Source organism: Gossypium hirsutum, chromosome D10, assembly GCF_007990345.1.
Source record: "Gossypium hirsutum isolate 1008001.06 chromosome D10, Gossypium_hirsutum_v2.1, whole genome shotgun sequence".
Lineage (NCBI taxonomy): Eukaryota > Viridiplantae > Streptophyta > Magnoliopsida > Malvales > Malvaceae > Gossypium > Gossypium hirsutum.
Genome location: NC_053446.1, coordinates 15,531,228 through 15,553,719, shown reverse-complemented (window position 1 = coordinate 15,553,719; position 22,492 = coordinate 15,531,228). Strand labels below are relative to the sequence as shown.

General features: G+C 30.4%; 2 protein-coding genes across 7 annotated transcripts; both read left to right on the top strand.

Moving 5' to 3' along the window:
- The first annotated feature begins 6,919 nt into the window (after window positions 1–6,919).
- Window positions 6,920–12,279, top strand: LOC107914410 (uncharacterized). Of its 6 annotated transcripts, none has more exons than XR_001688837.2 (4): window positions 6,920–7,419; window positions 8,426–8,489; window positions 11,336–11,665; window positions 11,744–12,279. XR_001688837.2 is itself a non-coding variant. In XM_016843322.2 (4 exons), the coding sequence occupies exons 1-3, from the start codon at window positions 7,613–7,615 to the stop codon at window positions 11,619–11,621; spliced, it is 411 nt and encodes a 136-aa protein (XP_016698811.1). In that variant the 5' UTR covers window positions 6,997–7,612; the 3' UTR covers window positions 11,622–11,665; window positions 11,744–12,279. The 6 variants fall into 6 exon arrangements, 2 of the variants coding, with proteins under 2 accessions (XP_016698811.1, XP_016698810.1); XR_001688835.2 differs by having other exon boundaries at window positions 6,997–7,419; window positions 8,302–8,489; XM_016843322.2 differs by having other exon boundaries at window positions 6,997–7,673.
- Window positions 12,280–16,538: 4,259 nt separating this feature from the next.
- Window positions 16,539–19,173, top strand: LOC107915350 (uncharacterized). Its single transcript, XM_016844513.1, has 6 exons — window positions 16,539–16,609; window positions 16,834–16,999; window positions 17,107–17,235; window positions 18,409–18,664; window positions 18,815–18,994; window positions 19,064–19,173. The coding sequence occupies exons 1-6, from the start codon at window positions 16,539–16,541 to the stop codon at window positions 19,171–19,173; spliced, it is 912 nt and encodes a 303-aa protein (XP_016700002.1).
- The last annotated feature ends 3,319 nt before the right edge of the window (window positions 19,174–22,492 follow it).

Here is a 22,492-nt window from a genome sequence, read left to right as displayed (position 1 = left end):
ATGTTAAAGTAGAGTTTTATTATATAAGGTTCTATGTTCTTGATATGTTAGTGAAGGGAAATAAGAGGAAGTGATGGGAAATATTGTAGAGAAAGGAAATGAGGGTGTTATAAATATTATTGAAAAAGTATGAAAATGATGTTAAAGTAGCAGTAGTCTGACTTTGAAAATTCACCAAAAATTTTAAAAATTGAATTAGAGGTTAATTAAAGTATTAAATTAAAGCCTATTGAGTCTAGTTTTACGTAGAAGAAATGGTGTAAGCAAAAGAATTTCATATTATGAGATATATGAATTTTTGTGAGACAGGGTTAGATTGATTTTGGATTCCCCTGTTCTGACTTTGGGAAATCATCAAACATAGTAAAAACATAGTTAGGGGTTTAAATTTATATGTTTAAATTCTTGATGAGTCTATTTTCAAGAGAAACAAATGGAAACATCATCCAAACCCTGAACTAAGAGATAATTAATTTTTAGTAAGAAAAAGGGATAAATTTGAAGATTTTACTGTACTTACTAGCTAAACTATAAATTTTGAAAATTTTATGGTAGAAAGATATTTGAGTATAGTTTCAAAAAAATCAAGCAAATATTAATTTAGAATTTTGTAGCTCAAGATATAAATAATTTATTGACTATGACTCAAGTGGACAGCTTTGATATGAAAATAAGTAAATAGTAGAGTTATAAATAATATTACACATAAGCATGTTATATACATTAAGGATGTGGAATGGAGAGAAGGAGGAGGAAAATATATGAATATTCAACTAGCATGGGTTTTCATTAAAAATGGCTAATTTGCATGTTTTAGGCTTAGAGACTAAATTGAATAAAAGTAAAATTTTAAGGGTAATTTTGTAAAAATGTCAAAAATGACCAAATTGCATGAAATGAATTGTTTTATTGTCTAAATTAATATATTGAAAGAAATTATTAATATCAAGCGGGTTTAGAGCTTTAATTTTGTTGTATGATGATATTATAAAGTGATTTTGTTAAATATTGATGTTAGGATCAAATTATGAAAATGGTTAAAATATTAGGGTTTGACATTAAATTTATATTTTATTAAGGGATGTTTGATAGCCTATAATATTTGGATAAATTATTAATTGAGGAAAATTAGTTGATTTGATAAATTAATTAGTGAAGGGACTAAATTGTAAAAGTTGTAAAAGTTAGGGTAATTATGTAAATTTGAAACAAAATTGAACGGTATAAATAGTGAAATGAATTGGAACTGAAATATATGCTAATAAATGAGTAATTTTATATCTTAGATCAAGATTTCGTAGATAGTCGTGAAAAAGTAAAATTAGCGGAATAGTCCCTGAACTCCTGTAATTATTACAATTCAATTCAGGTAAGTTTGTATGGTTAAACTTTAATGTTTATTTTTTTAAATTAATGAATGGTATTATGTATTTATTCATATCTATTACTGAAAACAAAATTATTGTTAAATTATGAAATTGAATTAAATGTTCAAAACAAGTAGAACGCGGGATTGAGTACAATCGTTCTGTGGTAAAGGATGAATTGATGGATAAGACCATAACTGAGTTATGGCACTGTGAACGTAAGACTATGGTTGGACCATGGCAGTGTTTATATGTAAGACCATAGCTGGGCTATGGCATTCTGATGATAAGACCATAACTAGGTTATGGCACTATGAACGTAAGACTATGGTTGGACCATGACAATGTTTATATGTAAAACCATAGTTGGGCTATGGCATTTTGATGATAAGACCATAACTGGGTTATGGCACTACGAATGTAAATGATGAATTAATGGAAAATGTAAAGGATGAATTGATGGCAAATTACCCAAGTAAACCGAGGTTCAACATTTGTTGCGAACTTTCGTGTTTACTTTTTTGTTTAGCTCTCATGAGCTTCTGTTCAGCCTTCGGGCTTTTGAAAATGATGTACTCATATCCATAAGTCGTTCTTCGAGTGGTAAAATAATAGGAGTTGTTTTTGGATTATATATGTATATGAAGAAACAGTAAGAGAATGATATGTGTCATGATATGTATATATATCAATATCTTGATGTGTTGATACATGCAAATTATGTAAGTTGTGATGAGTAATAAACTCAAGTGTGATATGTTAATAAAATAAGTTTATCAATGTTGAATTTATATGAAATATGTTCAAGTATGCTAACAAGTGTTGTTGTTGACACTTAGACAAGTGCCAAGTTACTAGTTAAATGGTAATATGTTTATTATATGATGCGTTGAAAGGGTAAGTGCTCAAATGAAAATATACTTGTGCTTATGAAAGAGTGGTAAGTTTTAAATTATGCAATTTCTTATATCGTGTGATTAATTCGAAAAAGGACTATGTTTAAATGCACTAGCTTGTATCTATGGTTGAATGATATGCTTATGATTGGTGTGTTATACATATGGAATGAGTGTAGAAAATAAAGAAATGCAAATGAAAATAAAGAAATTTTGGAAGAGTTAAAGTTGTTTAAAATCCTACTATGCTAAGAATATTATGTGTAAGTGATACTGTAGATTTATTCACGTAGTGAGTTGTTAAATATAACTTTATGAGTATTGTGGTTGCAATATTAGATTATTCTTGATAAGTATAAATTTCATATTTGGAAAGGAAGTATTATGATTAAATTTAAACAAGCTTACTAAGCATTCATTGCTTATGTATTCGTTTTCTTCTACTTTTCAGATTATCGGAAGCTTGATTGGGTTCGAAGCTTATCGGAGATATATCACACTATCCATCGGTTCTATCGGTATTTTCGAATGTTTTGATTTTGGTTATAATGGCATGTATAGGTATTTTGTTTAATGATGGCTTATATATAGTTTGTTGAGTTTAGCCACTTATTTTGGCTTGTTTTGAATGTCTAATTATGGCTTGTTGATATGTGTAATGTTGATTGTAGATAGACACAAAATTGGGTGAGAAATATGGATTGTAAAATGACCTATTTTCATCCACACGGGTAGAGACACGGGCATGTGTCTCAACCGTGTGTGACATACGGCCAGGTGACACGGCCGTGTGTCCCCTGCATCTTAAATTTGCACAAAACAGAATACACACATGGCCTAGTACAGGGGCATGTGACTTGGCTGTGTGACCCAAGTCAGTATACTCACACGGGCACAAACACGGGCTGAAACATGACCGTGTGACCCTTGTAGTGTTGGAAACTTTAAATATTTTCGAAATTTTTTTGAGTTCTCGACTTAGTCGTTATGTGTTTCTAATGCATAAATTTGGGCCTCGATGGCTCGTTTAAGGGACAATATGTATGATTTTGATTGGTTTCAAATATGAATGCTAGATGAAATGAAATGTTTGATAATTAATTTGTAAACTCTGGTAATGCTCCGTAACCCTGTTTCGGCAACGAATTTGGGTTAAGGGCGTTACAATTTCTATATGTTTCTAGCATTTTAAATCCTCCAATGATTTTAATATAAATTTTCATGAATTCTCACACTAATAAGATATTTAAAGGTTATTAGATCCACCATAAAAGAATATTATATCTTTTCATAATCAATGTCAGGAGTTAATGAAAAACTTCATTTTTCTTATTTTGTTTTTGCAAGACTATCATTTTATACCCCATTGACTTTACACCTTTAGATATTTGGCTTGTTAGTCTAGAAATTTCACAATTGAGAAGTGATTCAATTCTACTTGAATTGAGTCTTTCCATTTTAGTCAATTATTATATGTCTATATTTTTCGAAAAATTTATTCAAAATCATCATTTTATTTCATTATTTCAAAAATAATATTACATGCAAATTTATTGTCAACAAATTTTCATTTCAATCCCATATTTTTATTGTAATGACTTAACTTATTGAGATTTCATTATTTTCATCTTCACATACTTAAATATCTTCTTGAGTTTTAATGATTAGTTATGTCTTAAGTCTCTACTAGAGCGCCTTTATCACTATATTATCATCTACATTTATTTGTTTTCTCATACCATGCTTCAAACCTGCATTACTTTCATTTATCTTAATAGGTTTTCCAACAAGGACTTCAACTCAAATCAAAATATTAGCTAGTATATAACACTCATCAGGCTAATAAATGCATATGGCTATTAACTTGCAATAAAGTGAATTATTTTTTAAACTTTTGGTTCAAATTACTTTCTATTAAAATCTAGATTATGATCATTCATTCTAAGTAAAATACTCATCCAACTGTTATTTCTCTCTCTCTAATATTGGGAAAATTGTCAAATCAAAATAGTTACAAAAAAATCATGTCATAATTGAATCTCCAATTTGTTTAAAACATTTAATAATAGAAGGATACTAAAAACTAATTTATGTTCTCAACCTTTTCTTTTGAATACTCATTTGTGCATTGTGGTTAGGTAACTTGAACATATACTGTTGGAAAAATTGTAATTTTTTAGAAACTTTGAGGCATATTCTCGATTGGTAAAGGTGAATAGTTGAATTATCTACTCCATGAAACCTTTACAACGGTATATCATATGCTCAAAATGGTTGAGTGATGAATGAGAAATTGATGCTCAAAGTAAGCTACTTGTAAATATTTGTTGAGGAAAAGAAAAAATTAGATCCCACATTGGTTAAATACCAAGTGTGAGATGTATATATATATGAGAACCCACTTGATGGGTGATTGAATGGCTAAACTTGAAACCTTGTCTCGGGTACAGGGGGTGCATATCTAAACCCATCAAGGTTGGGGTGCACCTACACAACGTGGACGACGCGAAATGTCTAAATCGGTTGGGCCCAAAATGGGTCTGTGGATATTGTAGCCCAACACAAAATTTATTTTTCTCAGCAAATATACAAAATCTAATTTAAAAGGACCTGATTTTAGTTGATTCCAAATCAAATTGATTTAATTACTCTTTAATGCAGATTTTGTATCTTTATTCATGGATATTTCCAAAATTCCTCCATATTGAATGCCTATAAAAGCCTAAGAATTCTTCAGAATTTTTTACACACACTCTCTCACACCGAGTTCATTTTACTCTAAAAAATTCTTCTTTTTCCTCTCCATATTTTCCAACGTTTCGATGATAAAAGAATGCAAGGTTTGTTCGTTGATCACTGCAGTGGTGCTACTGCTACGATCATCGTGTTGTTGTAACTTGGGAGACATTCGACCAACGTTTCTCCAAGTACCGTAAGAGCGGCCTAATCTGTCTTAAGGAAACTGTGTAAAACAGGCCTCAATATCTTGTAAAATTCGATTCTTTATTCGATTTTGGTTTTTCATAATCTTATTTATTTAATTGATTTATCGTATCTAATATTTTAAATATAAATATTTATTTTATTTTATATAAATATTTATTTATTTATGTTCATATTTGTTCGCTAAGGTGTTTTGTCCAACATATACTACATATTCAAAAAAATTAAAATAGGTTGGCTGCATTTGGCTCTGAACCAAAAGTTAATTATAATGAAAAGTATTATTATAATTTATTGGCATGATTCGTCCAGATGTTGATATATGTAAAATATTATATTCTTATACATTTACAACAAGTTATGTTCTTACAAGTGATGGTTTAGCTATTAATTGGAGGTGTTTAGTTCATAATAATGCTAAGTTATTTTATACATGCATATAAACAATAGTCTTTGTGATTCTTACTTGCAGTGACAATCTAAAATACAATAATCATTGAAAAGCTTGAGTAATAAAACCACTTAGGGAAAAGCATCCCAATTACATAACTTGAAAGTTTTATTCTTAAACAAGTAATTTCGCAAACGATATGTTGCAAGTCGATAACTCACATATGATTATTTTGTAGATAGATCTATCAAAATCATATTAAAATATCCACTTGTTTGGATAAATGAGCCCATATTTCTTTTAAAAATGCAAGAGATTCAATCTCAATTTTTGTTAGTAATGTTCTAATAGATCATCTTTTTTTAGAACAAACAACTTATGAGAATTCTTTAAAATAAAGAATGTTCAAGTTTTTTAATAAATATTCATGTTAGTTCTCATTTTTTGTATCATTATTAATTGAAATGGTCTAACCAATCATGCCAACAAATGAATATATTTGGACTAGTAAACTTCTGGTTTACCATAGCATGTGATTCAATATAATTAAAAGGTAGGTAGTTTTTTATATTTGGACTAGTAAACTTTTAGTTTAATAGAGAGTGTAAATTAGAGAAAATGTAGGTAATTTTTCATAATAAAAAAATTCATCCAATTTATTAAATGTAACAAATAAAAAATAATCTTCTCATTTTTAACTTAAATATTGGTTTCATGCTTTAGGAAAGGTAGTTTGTAACTCTTGCACAACTGAATCTTTATGAGATAAAAACTTTTAAAGTAACATCAGTTTCAATAAAATATCTTATATACTTCATAACAATGAGATAGTTCTAAAGTAGAATCTAACGAATCCCATGTGATGGCCTGATAGTCAAAGATGTTCACTGCCACAAGTGTGGCCTAGGTTTGAGTTGCGCTAGTTGTGTTTGTTGTTCAGGCTTTGCATTGTTATTATAGTTCACAATAAAAAGTAGAATCTAACAAACAAAAGGCGATACCATGCAAGCCGATATACAAACATTATATCAAAGAAAATAACAAAATAATAAGTCTTGAAGTAATTATAAATGTTAATCAGATAAATTCCTCCACTCAACTTTGAATCTTTTATACTTTTTTAATAATTTTAAAAATTTTAAATAATTTTTATAGATTTTTTAAATTTTTAAATCTTAAAAAAATTCATTAATTTCTTACCTGGTATCCAAGTCAATAAAGTTAACAGATGTTAACTTTTTTTTATCCATATTTTGAAGTGATTTGACAAATAACACAAATTTAAAAACAAAAAGAGGTGAAAACTAAGGCTTCGTTTGTTTGGTGAAAAATGTTTTCCGGAAAATATTTTTCGAATTTTTCAGCCTTTTTTTGGTGGAAAATGAATTCCTAAAGGAAACATTTTCCAAACACGGGTAAAATTAGGCCCCCAATTTCTGGAAAACGTCTTACCGATTTGGAATCAGTAAGACATTTTCCCATTCTCCCTTCTCTACACTTTCGTTCTCCTTCCTCTATACTCTCGTTCTCCCTTCCTCTCTACACCGATCATAGGGCTACTTGAGCTGGTTTCGGGCTCCTTTTCCCCCCTTGATTTCTTCTCCTTTTTATAAAATGATTTGGGGCTTTTCATCACTGTGTACTGTTTTTGTCTGGGATCTCTTGCTTGGGTTTCTGCTAGTTTGGATTCTCTTCTTTGCTCAGGCTTTCTACAAATTCTGCTCTTCCTTTCTTGCCCAGGTCGGGTTTTTGTTACCGTTTTGTAGCCTGTGCTGTTTGGCTTGTGTTGGGTAGACTTTCTTCGCAGACTTTTTTTAGAAAGGTATATTTTCTATTTCCACTTTCATTTTTACTCATTTTTTAGACGCGAAATTTCTTAGCAATTCTTTTATCTTGAACAAACAATGTTTTGAGGTTTTGGGCTGTTTCATAAAGTAGAAAAGGAATCGAACTGTTAATATTCTTAAGATTGAGAAATTAAGTTTGTTCTCTTAAGAGGAAATGGTTAAGAGGAAATGGTGGTGAGGTGTAAAATCCAAGAGGAAATGATTATCCTTACCTCTAGAAATGAACAAGGTATGTTCTTCATATTTTTCTCCAGATGCATGTTTTAATTGGGCAATAGTTTTACTTTTGTTATACCTAGAGGTTTTACTTGTCATGCATCTTACTGCATTTGGTTAGTTTTATGTTTTATTGTTTTATGTTTCTGGCATTTTATATTTAGTTCTCTTATTCTTTTAGACAATTACTGCAACATTGGTTTCCTATGACGTGATAGTATTTTTTGTTGTAGTAGTGATAGCATTTGTGGTTGGCAAGATTCCTTTAACACGGTTTATCTGGAAAGGTCTATCTTTGGGTTGCTGATAGTGTCGCCGAGTGAAATAAATGCTAGTTGTGGCTCTTATGATTACAAACTATTAGCTTATTGGTAAATTGAGTGTTCATATGTCATGACTGATGTAAATTCACATACTTTTAAACACTGTGCATCTTCTGATTTTATGAATTTTAACAACAGAAGGTTTTCTATACATAATGATCATTAAAGAAAACTTTACACATGTAACCAAATTCACCAATATGAGCATTGATATCTCATTTATATGAGATCTTATGACATTATTGATTATATATGAATATGTTTATTCGATCATTTCAAGATCATGTTTTCATTACATGGAGTTGTTTGATGGTGAAGGCAATAATACATTTCCTCTTAAGATTACTACAACCAAAAAAGTTGTTGCAGAGGAGACCAAAGTCCAGAAACTCTTTTTCTTTTGTGCTTCCACAACTGATTTCTCCATTACCTCAACTTTCAGCTTCAAATCTTGAGCTACTGTCTCTTTCTGTCATTGATTGTCTGCAGGGAAAGCAAAAGTCAAGGTAACGGATACTTGAATTTTTCTTTTGTTTTTATTATATAAACGGTGTATTTTTATTGATGCTGCTGCTGCGTTTGTTTAATTGGATGTTAAATTTATGTTTTCTTTTAAGCTATGCTTAAAAAATTCCTTACTTAAATTGACGATTTTTGACTTGTTATAGTTTTTTTTTCCTTTAAAATTCTGATGGTAGAAGAGTTTAAACTCTAGTAGATAAATGCTACTTTTATCCTTGAGAGTTTGGTGTAGCTTCGACTCTACTACTTGGAGACTATAAATAGGGCTGGCCATACAGCTTCATGTTTTTCTATTGAGTTTCTTTTTCACAATAACTCTTCAGAAGAAGCTTTTCACTTTTGTATTTGTCAAGGATCAACTTGAAAAGGTTGTATGCCATCATTTCAACTAGATTGTCTTTAGAGAAACAACCTGTTGGGGGGCCAATTATCTATCTATTCTTCTTCTTTTATTTCATTTCGTTTAAATATTTATCATCATCATCATCATCATCATCATCATCATCTCTTTTTGTTCAAATTTTGTTTTCTTCGTTCTTGTTCTTTCAATTTCATTTTATTGTTGAATGCATTGCCTTTGGCTTCCTACTCTCTTCGTCGATTGAAGAAATCGTCTTTAAGGGAGTCATGGTGTTGTTGGATGGATCGTTGGTCGTAATTGTTTTCTGTAAAGTTTTACTTTCACCGTTATCTTCTAGCTTGTTTGTCATATTGGCTTTTGATGATACTGGGGGAGAGATGGGCGAGAATGGCTTACTAAGAATCTAACCATGCCTCATGAGTATCCATAAGCTCCAGTGACGTTGCATAGGGGTTATTTTTATTGATGAATATTTATTTGAAATCTTTTGTAGGGTGTTTATCTACTAGGAAAATATATTAGGAACTGGATGTAGGATTTTATTAGTATGTAAAATGTTGTTTAATTTTTATCTGATAACTTTATAATTATTAATCTAACAAAGGAGGTGGTAGGTTGGTCCTGCTTTGTGATTACCTAAAGTTGTAATTTTTAATATCAACAGTATTAATATGGGTGCATTTTGAATGTCAGCAAGTTTTGACCTTAAAGATGCTATTTTTGCCATGTAAATAGGCTCTTGGATTATTCAGTTTCCATAAATTAACTCATTAAGATCTCTATTAACTATGATCAATATATTTATTAAAGTATTGGTACAAAGAAAGTAGCTTAATTTTACTGGAAATTATTAATGCAATTATAATTAGCTTGATATGTATGTATGCACTTTTAGTCATGGTAACTTTTATATGTGATCTTATGAAAATCTTGCATCTTTTTTTGTAGTGATTAAATATTTGTGTGACATTATTTTGTGTAGATGGATCGTAATCAAGATCAAAATGCAATTGTCGAAGTCGTGGCTTCATTTTTAGCTTTTGGGGCTCTTTGGATTAAAAAATTAAAAAATAGGAAGGAAATTGCTTCTCACCCTCGTGTGAATCGAGATTATGAAAGAGAAAATTATATTAATAGTATTTTATATAGTGGTGACCAGCATTGTATTGATGTGATAAGGATGAGACTGATCGTCTTTTTTAATTTATGTGATATTCTTAGTAGGAATAATTTGTTACAATCATCTAAATCTATCAATATTAGGGAGAAAGTAGTTATATTTTTACATATAATTGGTCATAATGTAAGGTTTCGAGTGATTGGATCTAGATATTATAGATCAACTGAGACAGTTCACCGTTACTTTAGGGTTGTATTGATAACTATTTTGAAATTGTATAAACTAGTTATTAGATTACCTGATGAGTCAACTCCTAGTGAAATTAGAAACAATCCAAGGTTTTATCCTTATTTTAAAGATTGTATTGGAGCATTAGATGGAACTCATATTCGTGCATCCGTTCCACTTAGCATTCAAGGAAGATTTCGTAGCCGTAAAGGGGGGACGACACAAAATGTATTGGTTGTCATTACAGTTGATTTGAAATTTTCCTATGTTCTAGCTGGTTGGGAAGGTAGTGCACATGATTCTCGTATTTTAAGGGATGCATTTTCATTCCCAGGAGGATTAAGAATTTCGGAAGGTAATAATTATCATTAAATACCAAATAGTTCTAGTAAGCTCATAATTTATTAGTATTAATTATGTTTTGTAAAATTGTAGGTAAATATTATCTTGCCGATGCTGGATATGGCATTCGAAATGGATATATTACCTAATATCGTGGTGTCCGATATCATTTAAAAGAGTTTAGTGCTCAAGGGCCTGAAAATACAAAGGAACTCTTTAATCTTCGTCATTCATCATTACAAATCACTGTTGAACGTGTTTTTGGGATTTTGAAGAAACGGTTTCGTGTATTAGATGTTGAACCATTTTGAAATTTTCAAACTCAAGTAGATATAGTTTTTACTTGTTGTATCATTCATAATCATATAATGGGAGTTGATCCTAGTGATATACTTAATCAAGGATTATACGAGAAGTTTGAGTCTGATTTGATAATATCAACTCTTACGGAGCGAGAAAAAAAAGAAGAAGCAAGAGAATGGTCTGCTAATAGAGACGAAATTGCACAAACTATATGGACTGATTATATGGCTAGAAATATTAGGTAGGTTTAAGGCTTAGGGTTATTGTTTCTATGTTATGTATGTTTTAGTATTAATTTTTTTTTGTTAATGTTGGTTGGATAATGATATTGAAATTTTAGTTTGTTGAATTTTGAAATTATTATGTATTGAATTTGTTAGATATTGATTATGTTTTAAGCTTGTTATATATTAAATTTATTATGATTTAAGCTTGTTGGATATTAAAATGATTGACAATGATAATTGTTAATGTAGAATGGGTAAGGGCAACAAAGAAGGGACCTCTAAGCAATTTAGGTGGACAAAACCGATGGAACATGTTTTTCTTGAAATTCTAGCAGAGGAGGCTCAGAAAGGAAATAAGCCTTCTAAAACTTTCAAAGCAGATTCTATTAATCGAGTTGTCGAAGCTATTTCTGAAAGATTCCAAGTCCAATGCGATGCGAAGCATGTGGAAAATCATTTGAGGTCTGTAAAAATCAGTGGCAGATTATATGCAAAATTCGAGGTGAAAGTGGTTTTGGATGGGATGATAACATGAAAATGATCACATCTGATAGAGCGACATATGATGCAGTAGTGATGGTAATATATGTATATATATGTTAAGTATATTTCAATTGTTTTTTACTTGTTATTCTAATTGTGTATAATATCCAACAGGCGCACAAGTATGAACCATTTTTGAATAAAAGCATTGATCATTATGATGAAATGACTTTGGTTGTTGGCAAAGATATGACAACAGGGAGTTTTGCCAGAACATTCACTGACATAGATTTGGATGATGGTAACCAAGATTCAGTGCCTGTAGACTGCGACAATGAAGAGGTTGAAGAGGTAAAAACAAATGTATCTTCATCTGGCACATCCAAACGTAAAAGAAAAAAATGTTCAAGAAAGTGTCGTTGATGAACAAATTAAATTTGTGGCTGAACAACTTGGCAAAATTGCTAATGCTTTGGAACAATTTACTGCGGATAAGAGACCACAGCTTTAAGAACAAGTGCTGCCGATGGAGGAAGAAAGATTTGATGATGACTTCTTGTGTTCTGTGTTTGATTATCTAGTGATTCATGAATCTGAGGTCAAAGTTTTTTTAGTTAAAAGTAAAAAGCATAAAAAAATTTGGCTTCAAATTTTCTCAAGGTTGAAGATATTGATACTTTTATGTGGTGTAATATTAGTTATGCACTTGGACAATGTTGTTGTTATTATGTGGTGTACTACTAATTATGCATTTGGATAATATTATTAATTTCTAGTATTAATTGTGGTTTGGAAGCTAATTTATAATTATTCAATCCTTGTTTTTTATTTTTTTAACACAATTACAAATGATTTATTTGACTTTGGTTGTTTTCAATTTATGACGGTTAATTTTGTAGCTTAATAATTTATTATTATATATTTAATTTGATTTATTTATTTATAAATAAATCATTGCAATATATGTAAAAAAAATTTAAAATATATAAATTTATTAATATATGTAAAAACAAATTTTTCGGAAAATATTTTAAGGAAATCTACTAAACAACAGAAAATATTTTACACAGATTCATCCAAACACTAGAAAATATTTTCAGTAAATCATTTTCCAGAAAAATAAATCATTTTCCAGAAATCATTTTTCAAAAATTATTTTACTAACAAACAAACAGACCCTAAATAAAATACTAAAATAAATTTTTTTTTGTAAAGTTAGAGGGACAAACTTATCATTGTTGCCTTCTCGATCATGAGTTCATGGCCATTAATTTACTCTTTATCCTCTTTTGTTAGTTAACTCGGGATAGCATTTCATACCATTATAAGTGTGCTTAACAGCTAACTCTTCGAAAGTAAATGAGGGGAAAAAAACAAAATGATCTTGTGGAAGCAGCTCATCATGTATTGGAATATCTCGTATTTCCATCCTTACTTTTACTTTACTTCCACTATCATATAAAAAATTCAAATAATTTTTTTGAATTTTTTTTTTGAATTTTTTCCATTAAAATTTTTAATAAATTTCCATCCTTACTTTTATTTCCACTATCATATAAAAAATTCAAATAATTTTTTTTGAATTTTTTCCATTAAAATTTTTAATAAATTTTTATAATTATGATTTCTTTATAATTTCTATTTTTATAGTTTGCCACTTATTGGAATGAATTTGGATAATCATTTGTTCAGGTTTGTTCTTAATGCACATTTTTATTAATTTTATATTTGTAAGGATAAATATCAAAATTATATATGAACATTGATCTAATGTGTAATTTGTATCACGACCCGATAGTCACAGGTGTCGGAAAATGTATTTCAGAGACTCTGTTTTAGTAAAAAGGATTCGTAAATATTTATTAAAAATATTTATGAAGTTAGTTGTGGAGTTAATTAGGTTTTGGTTAGGTGAATTTACATGAATTAAGAGTAATTAGGTATAACGACTAAATTGCATAAAAGATGAAAGTTGAATTATAAATTAAAGAAAAAGTAAAGGGACTAAATAAGCAATTAAGCATTATTTCAACAAGTAGATGGTAATATTGATTACATGAGTAAAAATAATATACATATGTATATATTAATAAAATATGTATTACTTAATATTTAAGTAAATATATATAATATAATAATAAAGTAAATATAATAAAATAAATAAGTAAATGAAATAAATAAAGAAAATAGAAAGAACGAAACAGAAAACGAAATAGGGAGAAAAGAAAGAAAGGAAAGAAAGAAAGAAAGGACAAACTAGGGTTTCAAGTCCCTTTTCTCGTAATTTTTATGTTTTTAGAATCCCGATATTAAATACTATCCAATCTATGTTGAAATTTTAGAAATTATTGAGTTTTTAAATGTTGACTATGTTGAATAATTTGAGTATTAGGGATTAAATTGATATATTTTTAAGTTAGAAACGAAAAAGGATTGAATTGTAGAATAAATTGTAAATTTTCAGTAATAGGGACTAAATTATGAAAATTTCAAAATTTAGGAATTTATGTGAAAATAGGGAGTTGAATTTAGTCTAAAGTGTAATTTTCATGAAAATAAAGAATTAAATGTGAAGAATAAAATTTAGTCTCGATTTAAGGACTAAATTGAAATTTAGACAAATGTTGAGTAAAAAGTTGAAATATTCAATATGAAATTTAAATTTTATTGTATTGATAAATTTAAATTTTTTTTAATTCCGTAGCTAACATCGTACCAGAACTCTCGACTAAAAAGGGGAAAGATAAAGCCGACGAGGAATAGCTCGGAATTTCTGGTTTGTATTTCTATAATATGAATTTAGTTGTTAATTGTTATAATTCAATTTAATGTATATGGTAAGTGTTGAGGTGTAAATTATTGTGTTTTGAAATTGAAATGGATTGATTTAGTAAGTGATGAATTTATGGAATTTATATTGATTGAATTGGTATATATATATTGAATATATTGATTATTTGAATTGAAATGAATATTGGTTGTATTTGAAAAGTGAATTGGAACCCTATTAACTGTATCGGGCTGAGTCGAATATAGATGGCATGCCATAGGATTGGAAGAGTTCAGGGATTTCTTCGACTTCGAGTTGATAAGACACTGAGTGTCAATTTATTACTTCAGATATATTCGATGAGGCACTGGGTGCGAATTTACTTCAGTTTAGCCGATGAGACACTAGGTGTCAAATTATTACTTCAAATTATCCGATGAGGCACTGGGTGCCAAACTTGTGTGTTTGGTTGGATCCGTGTATCCGTCCGAGTCCGAGTTGTGTTAATAGGGGTAATTAATCGAAATTGCATTATGATTGATGTTAGATGAGATTGTATGTGAAATAAAAATGGGACAGTGAATTGAAATATGGATTGAGACACATGAATTGTGTATTCATGAATTGGATATAGAATGAACAAAATTATTGTTTAAATGATATGTGTATTATATTGTGAAAAACTATTTATATAGCAAATATGAGAATTGAGATATTGTGAAACAAATGAAATGCGATATGGTTATTGAAATATTTAGATTGTATATTTGTGATTAATTTTTTTTTAAATTCAGATTATAGAAATACCACTGATTTTTACTCAGCGTATGGTTTTATTTTCCGTGCGCAAGTTAGGTACTTAATTTTGATTGTCGATTCAACATCCAATAACGGTCCCGAACTCAAATGTGGTGATGTTTATCTTTTTCTTTGTCGGCATGTACCTAAGGTGTCTAATTATTAGTCATTTTGTGGATTGATTGTAAATTATAAGTTAATATTGGTTGGTTATATATATGTGTGTTTATGCTTGAGGTCATATTCTGGCATGTTTAAGTTAATGTTTAAATGAACATGAAATAGGTAAAATAGAATAAATTTGACATGTTTACAAGTTGGATTTGAATGATTTTCTATTGATATTTTTTATTGATATAATTGTGGTACCTATGAGGGTACATTGGTTAGGCACATAGGATGATTGTTATGACATATTTTGAATGCGTTTTATTGTGTTTGGAAATTATGTCTGTTTGATCAGTAAGCTCCGAAACCTTATTCTGACAATGGATGTAGGTTAGGGGTGTTACAATTTAGTGGTATCAGAGCTTTGTAGGTTTAGTCGATTCTCGGACTAAATCTAGCTCGGAATTGAGTCTAGAGGTGCCATAATTGAGTCGAATTGAGTCGAGATTTGGATGTTGATATATATTTGTTTTTATTTTATAGTTGAAAATATCAAATGATTATAATGATGATGTTGATCAAGAGATGTATATCGGAGATGATGTTTCCAATGAATTAGATGAAACAGAATCAACAACATCGAGTGTTAATCCAGTTAGTATTCAACAACCTAACGTTGAACGAGGTAATATTAGGGAAAGAGATGAATCATAGTTACTTAGAGCTATTGTTGATGCTCTTTAGTGAGTGACAGGAACTACATCCGCTACGACATCTGTACCTACTATTCGTTGGGTTCTGATTAAATAATTACGTAAGTATGGTGCAACTGAATATTTGGGTTTGAAAGGAGTTGATCCTTTTATAGCTGAAATTTGGATTGAATCTACAAAAAGAATCTTGCAGCAACTTGAGTGTAATCCATGAGAAAGTTTATTATGTGCTATTTCTTTACTGCAAGGAGAAGCTTATACCTAGTGGTAGTCAGTGACACGTCATGTATCTACAGATCAGGTAAATTGGGAATTCTTTCAAAAGGAATTTCAAAAGAAATATCTGGGTGAATTGTATATTGAAGACAGAAGACAAGAGTTTTTAATGCTGAAACAAGATGAAATGTCTGTGATTGATTATGAATAAGAGTTCTCACGACTTAGTAGGTATGCTGCTGAGTTTGCGCCGACTAAAATTGATAGTTGCAAGTGATTTCTGCGTGGTTTACGTGATGAGTTACGAGTGCAACTAGTATCGCACAGAATCACTGAATTTTTAGATTTAGTTAAACTGGCAAGAATGGTGGAACAAGTACTGGGTTTTGATAAAAAGACTGAGAATACTCATACTGTTGGAAAGCTCTTGGAGCTGTTAGTTCAAATCCACAACCGAAGAGATCAAAAGAATTTCGTGGTAGCTGGAGATCAAATTTTAAGTCAGAAAGGACTGATAGAAATTGTGATAAACAACTGACTGTATCTACGAGTAGTGTGTGAGGTCCATCTCGGGATACTGAAAATCTGAATTGTGAGTACTATGAGAAAAAGCACCGTAGTGAATGTTGGAAGTTAACTTGAGGCTGTTTTCACTGTAGATCTATAGAACATTTTGTTAGGGATTGTCCAAAGAATGAAAATGCTACACCTGTTACTTCTCAGAGATTTATGCCTGCTTCTAGAGGTCACAGGTCAAGTCGAAGTGGTTTATTTTCGAGAGGAGGTGCTAGAAAGGGAAATGATGCTACTACTCAACTGTCAGAGGTTAAAACGCCAGCTCGAGCTTATTTGTGAGGACTTGTGAGTATGGTGATGCAAATGATGTTGTGACAGGTATATTTTTATTACGTTCAAAACCTGTTTATGCTTAGATAGATCCGGGATCTTCACAGTCATATGTTAATACTAATTTGGTTGAGTCAAGAAGTTTAAAATCTGAGACATCTAGAGTATCGATAGTGTTGTCTAGTTCATTGGGACAATCTGTGTTAGTGGATCAGGTGTGTAGGAGATGTCCGTTAATGATACAGAATATAGTTTTCCCTGTTGATTTGTTGATAATGTCGTTTGGTGATTTTGATATGATTTTGGGTATGGATTGGCTTACGGAACATGGAGTGATTATAGATTGCTGTAAAAAAAAGTTTGTGGTTCAACTCGTATCATTTTAGCAATTCAAGCTAATAAACTTCTTCATCAAGGTTGTGAAGCTTTTCTAGCTTATGTTATCAATTCAGATTCTGTTGAAAGCTAATGCTGTAAAATTTGAATTGTTTGTGAATTTCCTGATGTATTTCATGAGGAATTACCAAGATTACCACCAGATCGGGAGGTGGAATTTGCAATTGAAGTGTTTCATGGTACAGTTCTGGTGTCAATACCCCCTTATCGTATGTCACCCACAGTGTTGAAAGAATTAAAAGTACAATTGCAATATTTACTATATCGTGGTTTTATACATCCTAGTATATCGCCTTGGGGAGCTCCAGTGCTTTTTATCAAAAATAAAAATGGTTCGGTGCGATTTTGTATAGACTATCGACAATTGAATAAGTTGACAATTAAGAATCGATATCCTCTACCTCGTATTGATGACTTATTTGATCAACTAAAATGAGCTTCTGTCTTTTCAAAAGTTGATTTAAGATCGGGTTATTACCAGTTGAAAGTGAAAGAAAGTAATGTTCCGAAGATGGCATTTCGTACACGATATGGTCATTATGAATTTTTAGTGATGCCTTTTGGATTGACAAATGCACCGGCAGCATTTATGGATCTTATGAATCATATTTTCCAACCGTATTTAGATTAGTTTGTGGTAGTATTTATTGGTGATATTTTGGTCTATTTTAAATCTAAATCCGAGTATGAACAACACCTCAGTTTTGCAAGTGTTACGGGAGAAATAGTTATACGGGAAGCTTAGTAAATGTGAATTTTGGTTATCAGAGGTTGTATTATTAGGTCATGTTGTCTCGGCAGATGGAATTAGAGTTGATCCAAAAAAGATCGAGATAATTGTTCAGTGAAAAGCACCGAGAAATGCGTCAGAAGTTCGGAGTTTCCTTGGACTAACAGGTTATTACCGAAGATTTGTAAATGGATTTTTGAAGATAGCCTTGCTGATGACAAAGCTATTGCATAAAAATGTTCAATTTGTCTGGGATGATCAGTGTCAGGAAAGTGTTGAGAAATTAAAGAAAATGTTGACTAAAGCACTGATTTTGACTTTACCAAAATCGGGAAAAGATTTTATTGTATATAGTGATGCTTCCTTAAGCGATCTTGGATGTGTTTTGATGCAAGATGGAAAAGTGATCGCTTATGCGTCTCGTCAACTGAAAACGCATGAACACAATTATCCAATGCACAATTTAGAGCTAGCTGCGGTGGTTTCTGCTGTAAAGATATGGAGACATTATCTGTATGGTAAGAAATCTTATATCTATATTGATCAGAAAAGTCTTAAATATCTTCTATCTCAAAAGGAGTTAAATTTGGGACAGGGTCGTTGGATAGAGCTTCTAAAAGATTTTGATTGTGTCATTGATTATCACCTTGGTAAAGCTAATGTTGTAGTTGATGCATTGAGTAGAAAAGCAGCAATTGAATTACAAGCAATGTTTGCACAGCTCAGTATCAATAATGATGGAAGCTTATTAGCTGAATTAAAAATCAAACCGATGATGTTTGATCGGATCAAGTTAGCAAAATTAGAAGATGACAAGTTAGTGAAGAAAAGAGAAATGGTTCAGAATGGTATGTTAGAAAATTTCAGCATTGATGATTGTAGTTGCTTGAGATTTCATAATCGGATTTGTGTTCCAGATATTTTTAAATTAAAAGAGTTGATACTTCGTGAAGCTCATGATAGTCCTTTTGCTTTGCATCCTAGAGGAACAAAAATGTATCGTGATCTGCGAGAATCTTATTGGTGACCGGGAATGAAAAGAGATGTGGTCGAGTATGTGTTTAAATGTTTAACTTGTCAGCGAGTTAAGGCAGAACATCAGGTTCCTACCAGATTACTTCAGCCTATTACTATTCCTGAATGGAAATGGGATTGTATCACGATGGATTTTGTAACAGGGTTACCTTTATTGACAAGTAAGAAAAAGGCTATTTGGGTGATTGTTGATCGACTTAGGAAATTAGCTCATTTTATTGCAGTCAGGACTGATTGGTTACTTTAAAAGCTTGCTGAAGTTTATATTCAAGAAATTGTGAGATTGCACGGTGTCCCTATGTCAATAATTTCTGATCGAGATCCGCGGTTTACTTCAAGATTTTGGAAACAGTTGGATGAATCTCTTGGTACACGACTTAATTTTAGAACAACTTTTCATCCAGAAACAGACGGGAAATCTGAACATGTTATTCAAATTTTGGAAGATATGCTTCGTGCTTGTGTTATTGATTTTGAATCAGGTTGGGAGCGTTACTTACCTTTAGTTGAATTTGTATACAATAATAGCTTTCAATTAAGTATTCAAATGGCTCCGTATGAAGCTTTATATTGTCGTAGATGTCGATCACATGTTTGTTGGATAGAATTGAATGAAAGAAAAATAATCGGGCCGAAATTAATTCAAGAAACAGAAGACATTGTTAAGAAAATTCAAGACAGACTGAAGGCGACTTTTGATAGATAGAAATCATATGAAGATTTGAAACGTTGAGATATTGAATACTCTGTTGGCGATAAGGTATTTTTTAAAGTTTCGGCTTGGAAGAAAATTTTGAGATTTGGTCGAAAAGGAAAACTGAGTCATCGATTTATTGGACTGTATGAGATCACGGAAAGAGTAGGTCCAGTTGCGTATCGTTTAGCTTTGCCTGCGGAATTACAGAAAATCCATGATGTTTTTCATGTTTCAATGCTTAGAAGATATTGATCGGACTCATCTCATGTTATTTCGACGGAGGATATTGAAATTCAACCTGATTTGTCATACGATGAAGAACCGATTGAGATTTTGGCACGTGAAGTGAAAGAGTTGCGAAATAAGCGAGTTCCGTTAGTGAAAGTGTTATGGCGTAGTCATAGTGTTGAGGAAGCAACTTGAGAACCGGAAGAGACAATGAGATCTCAGTACCTCCACCTCTTTTCAGGTAAATTTTGGGTACAAAATTTATTTAGGGGGGAGAATTATAACGACCTGATAGTCACGGATGTCGAAAAATATATTTTTGAAACTCTTTTTTCGTAAAACGGATTCATAAATATTTATTAAAAATATTTACGAAGTTAGTTGTATAGTTAATTAGGTTTTGGTTAAGTGAATTTGCATGAATTAAGAGTAATTAGGTATAAGGACTAAATTGCATAAAAGATAAAAGTTGAATTATAGATTAAAGAAAAAGTAAAGGGACTAAATAAGAAATTAAGCCTTATTTCAACAAGTGGATGGTAATAATGATTACATGTGTAAAAATAATATACATATGTATATATTAATAAAATATGTATTACTTAATATTTAAGTAAATATATATGTAATATAATAATAAGGTAAATATAATGAAATAGATTAGTAAATGAAATAAATAAAGAAAAGAAAAAGAACAAAAGAACAAAGCAGAAAACGAAACAGGGAGAAAAGAAAAAAAAGAAAGAAAGAAAGAAAGGAGAAACTAGGGTTTTAAGGTTCCAAGTTCAATTGGTTAGTTAATTTAGTCCATTTTCTTGTAATTTTTATGTTTTTAGAATCCCGATATTAAATGTTACTCGATCTATGTTGAAATTTTAGAAATTATTGAGTTTTCAAATGGTGACTATATTGAATAATTTGAATATTAGGGATTAAATTGATAGACTTTTAAGTTAGAAATGAAAAAAGGATTGAATTGTAGAATAAATTGTAAATTTTGAGTAATAGGGACTAAATTATGAAAATTTCAAAATTTAGGAATTTATGTGAAAATAGGGAGTTGAATTTAGTCTAAAGTGGAATTTTCATGAAAATAAAGAATTAAATGTGAAGAATAAAATTTAGTCTCGATTTAAGGACTAAATTGAAATTTAGACAAATGTTGAATAAAAAGTTGAAATATTCAATATAAAATTTAAATTGTATTGTATTGATAAATTTTAATTGTTTTAATTCTGTAGCTAACATCGTATCGGAACTCTCGACTAAAAAAGGGAAAGATAAAGTCGACGAGGAATAGCTCGAAATTTCTCGTTTGTATTTCTATAATATGAATTTAGTTGTTAATTGTTATAATTCAATTTAATGTATATGGTAAGTGTTGAGGTGAGAATTATTATGTTTTGCAGTTGAAATGGATTGATTTAGTAATTGATGAATTTATGGAATTTATATTGATTGAATTGGTATATATATATTGAATATATTGATTATTTAAATTGAAATGAATATTGGTTGTATTTGAAAAGTGAATTGGAACCCTATTAACTGTATCGGGTTGAGTCGAATATAGATGGCATGCCATAGGATTGGAAGAGTTCAGGGATTTCTTTGGCTTCGAGTCGATGAGACATTGGGTGTCAATTTATTACTTCGGATATATTCGATGAGGCATTGGGTGCGAATTTACTTCAGTTTAGCCGATGAGACATTGGGTGTCAAATTATTACTTCGAATTATCTGATGAGGCACTGGGTGCCAAACTGGTGTGTTTTGGTTGGATCCGTGTATCCGTCTGAGTCCAAGTCCTGTTAATAGGGGTAATTAATCGAAATTGCATTATGATTGATGTTAGATGAGATTGTATGTGAAATGAAAATGGAACAGTGAATTGAAATATAGATTGAGACACATGAATTGTGTATTCATGAATTGGATATGGAGTGAACAAAATTATTTTTTAAATGATATGTGTATTATATTGTGAAAATCTATTTATATAGCAAATATGAGAATTGAGATATTGTGAAACAAATGAAATGCGATATGGTTATTGAAATATTTATAATGTATATTTGTGATTCATATTTTTTTTATATTCAGATTATAGAAATACCACTGATTTTTACTCAGTGTACGGTTTTGTTTTCCGTGTGCAGGTTAGGTATTTAATTTTGATCGTTGATTCAGCATCCATCCCGAACTCAAACATGGTGATGTTTATCCTTTTTGTGTTGGCATGTACCTAAGGTGTCTACTTATTAGTCATTTTGTGGATTGATTGTAAATAAGATTATAAGTTAATATTGGTTGGTTATATAGATATATGCCTGTTTATGTTTGAAGTCATATTATGACATGTTTAAGTTAATGTTTAAATGTACAT

Coding starts and splice junctions, on each gene's coding strand:
- LOC107914410 (XM_016843321.2), top strand. Junction 8,490..11,335: donor CAGGGAAAGCAAAAGTCAAG/GTAACGGATACT, acceptor TTGTTAATGTAG/AATGGGTAAGGGCAACAAAG.
- LOC107915350 (XM_016844513.1), top strand. CDS start 16,539: ATGGTGGAACAAGTACTGGGTTTTGATAAAAAGACTGAGAATACTCAT. Junction 16,610..16,833: donor GTTGGAAAGCTCTTGGAGCT/GTTAGTTCAAAT, acceptor TTTTCACTGTAG/ATCTATAGAACATTTTGTTA. Junction 18,995..19,063: donor AAGAGAAATGGTTCAGAATG/GTATGTTAGAAA, acceptor TTTGTGTTCCAG/ATATTTTTAAATTAAAAGAG.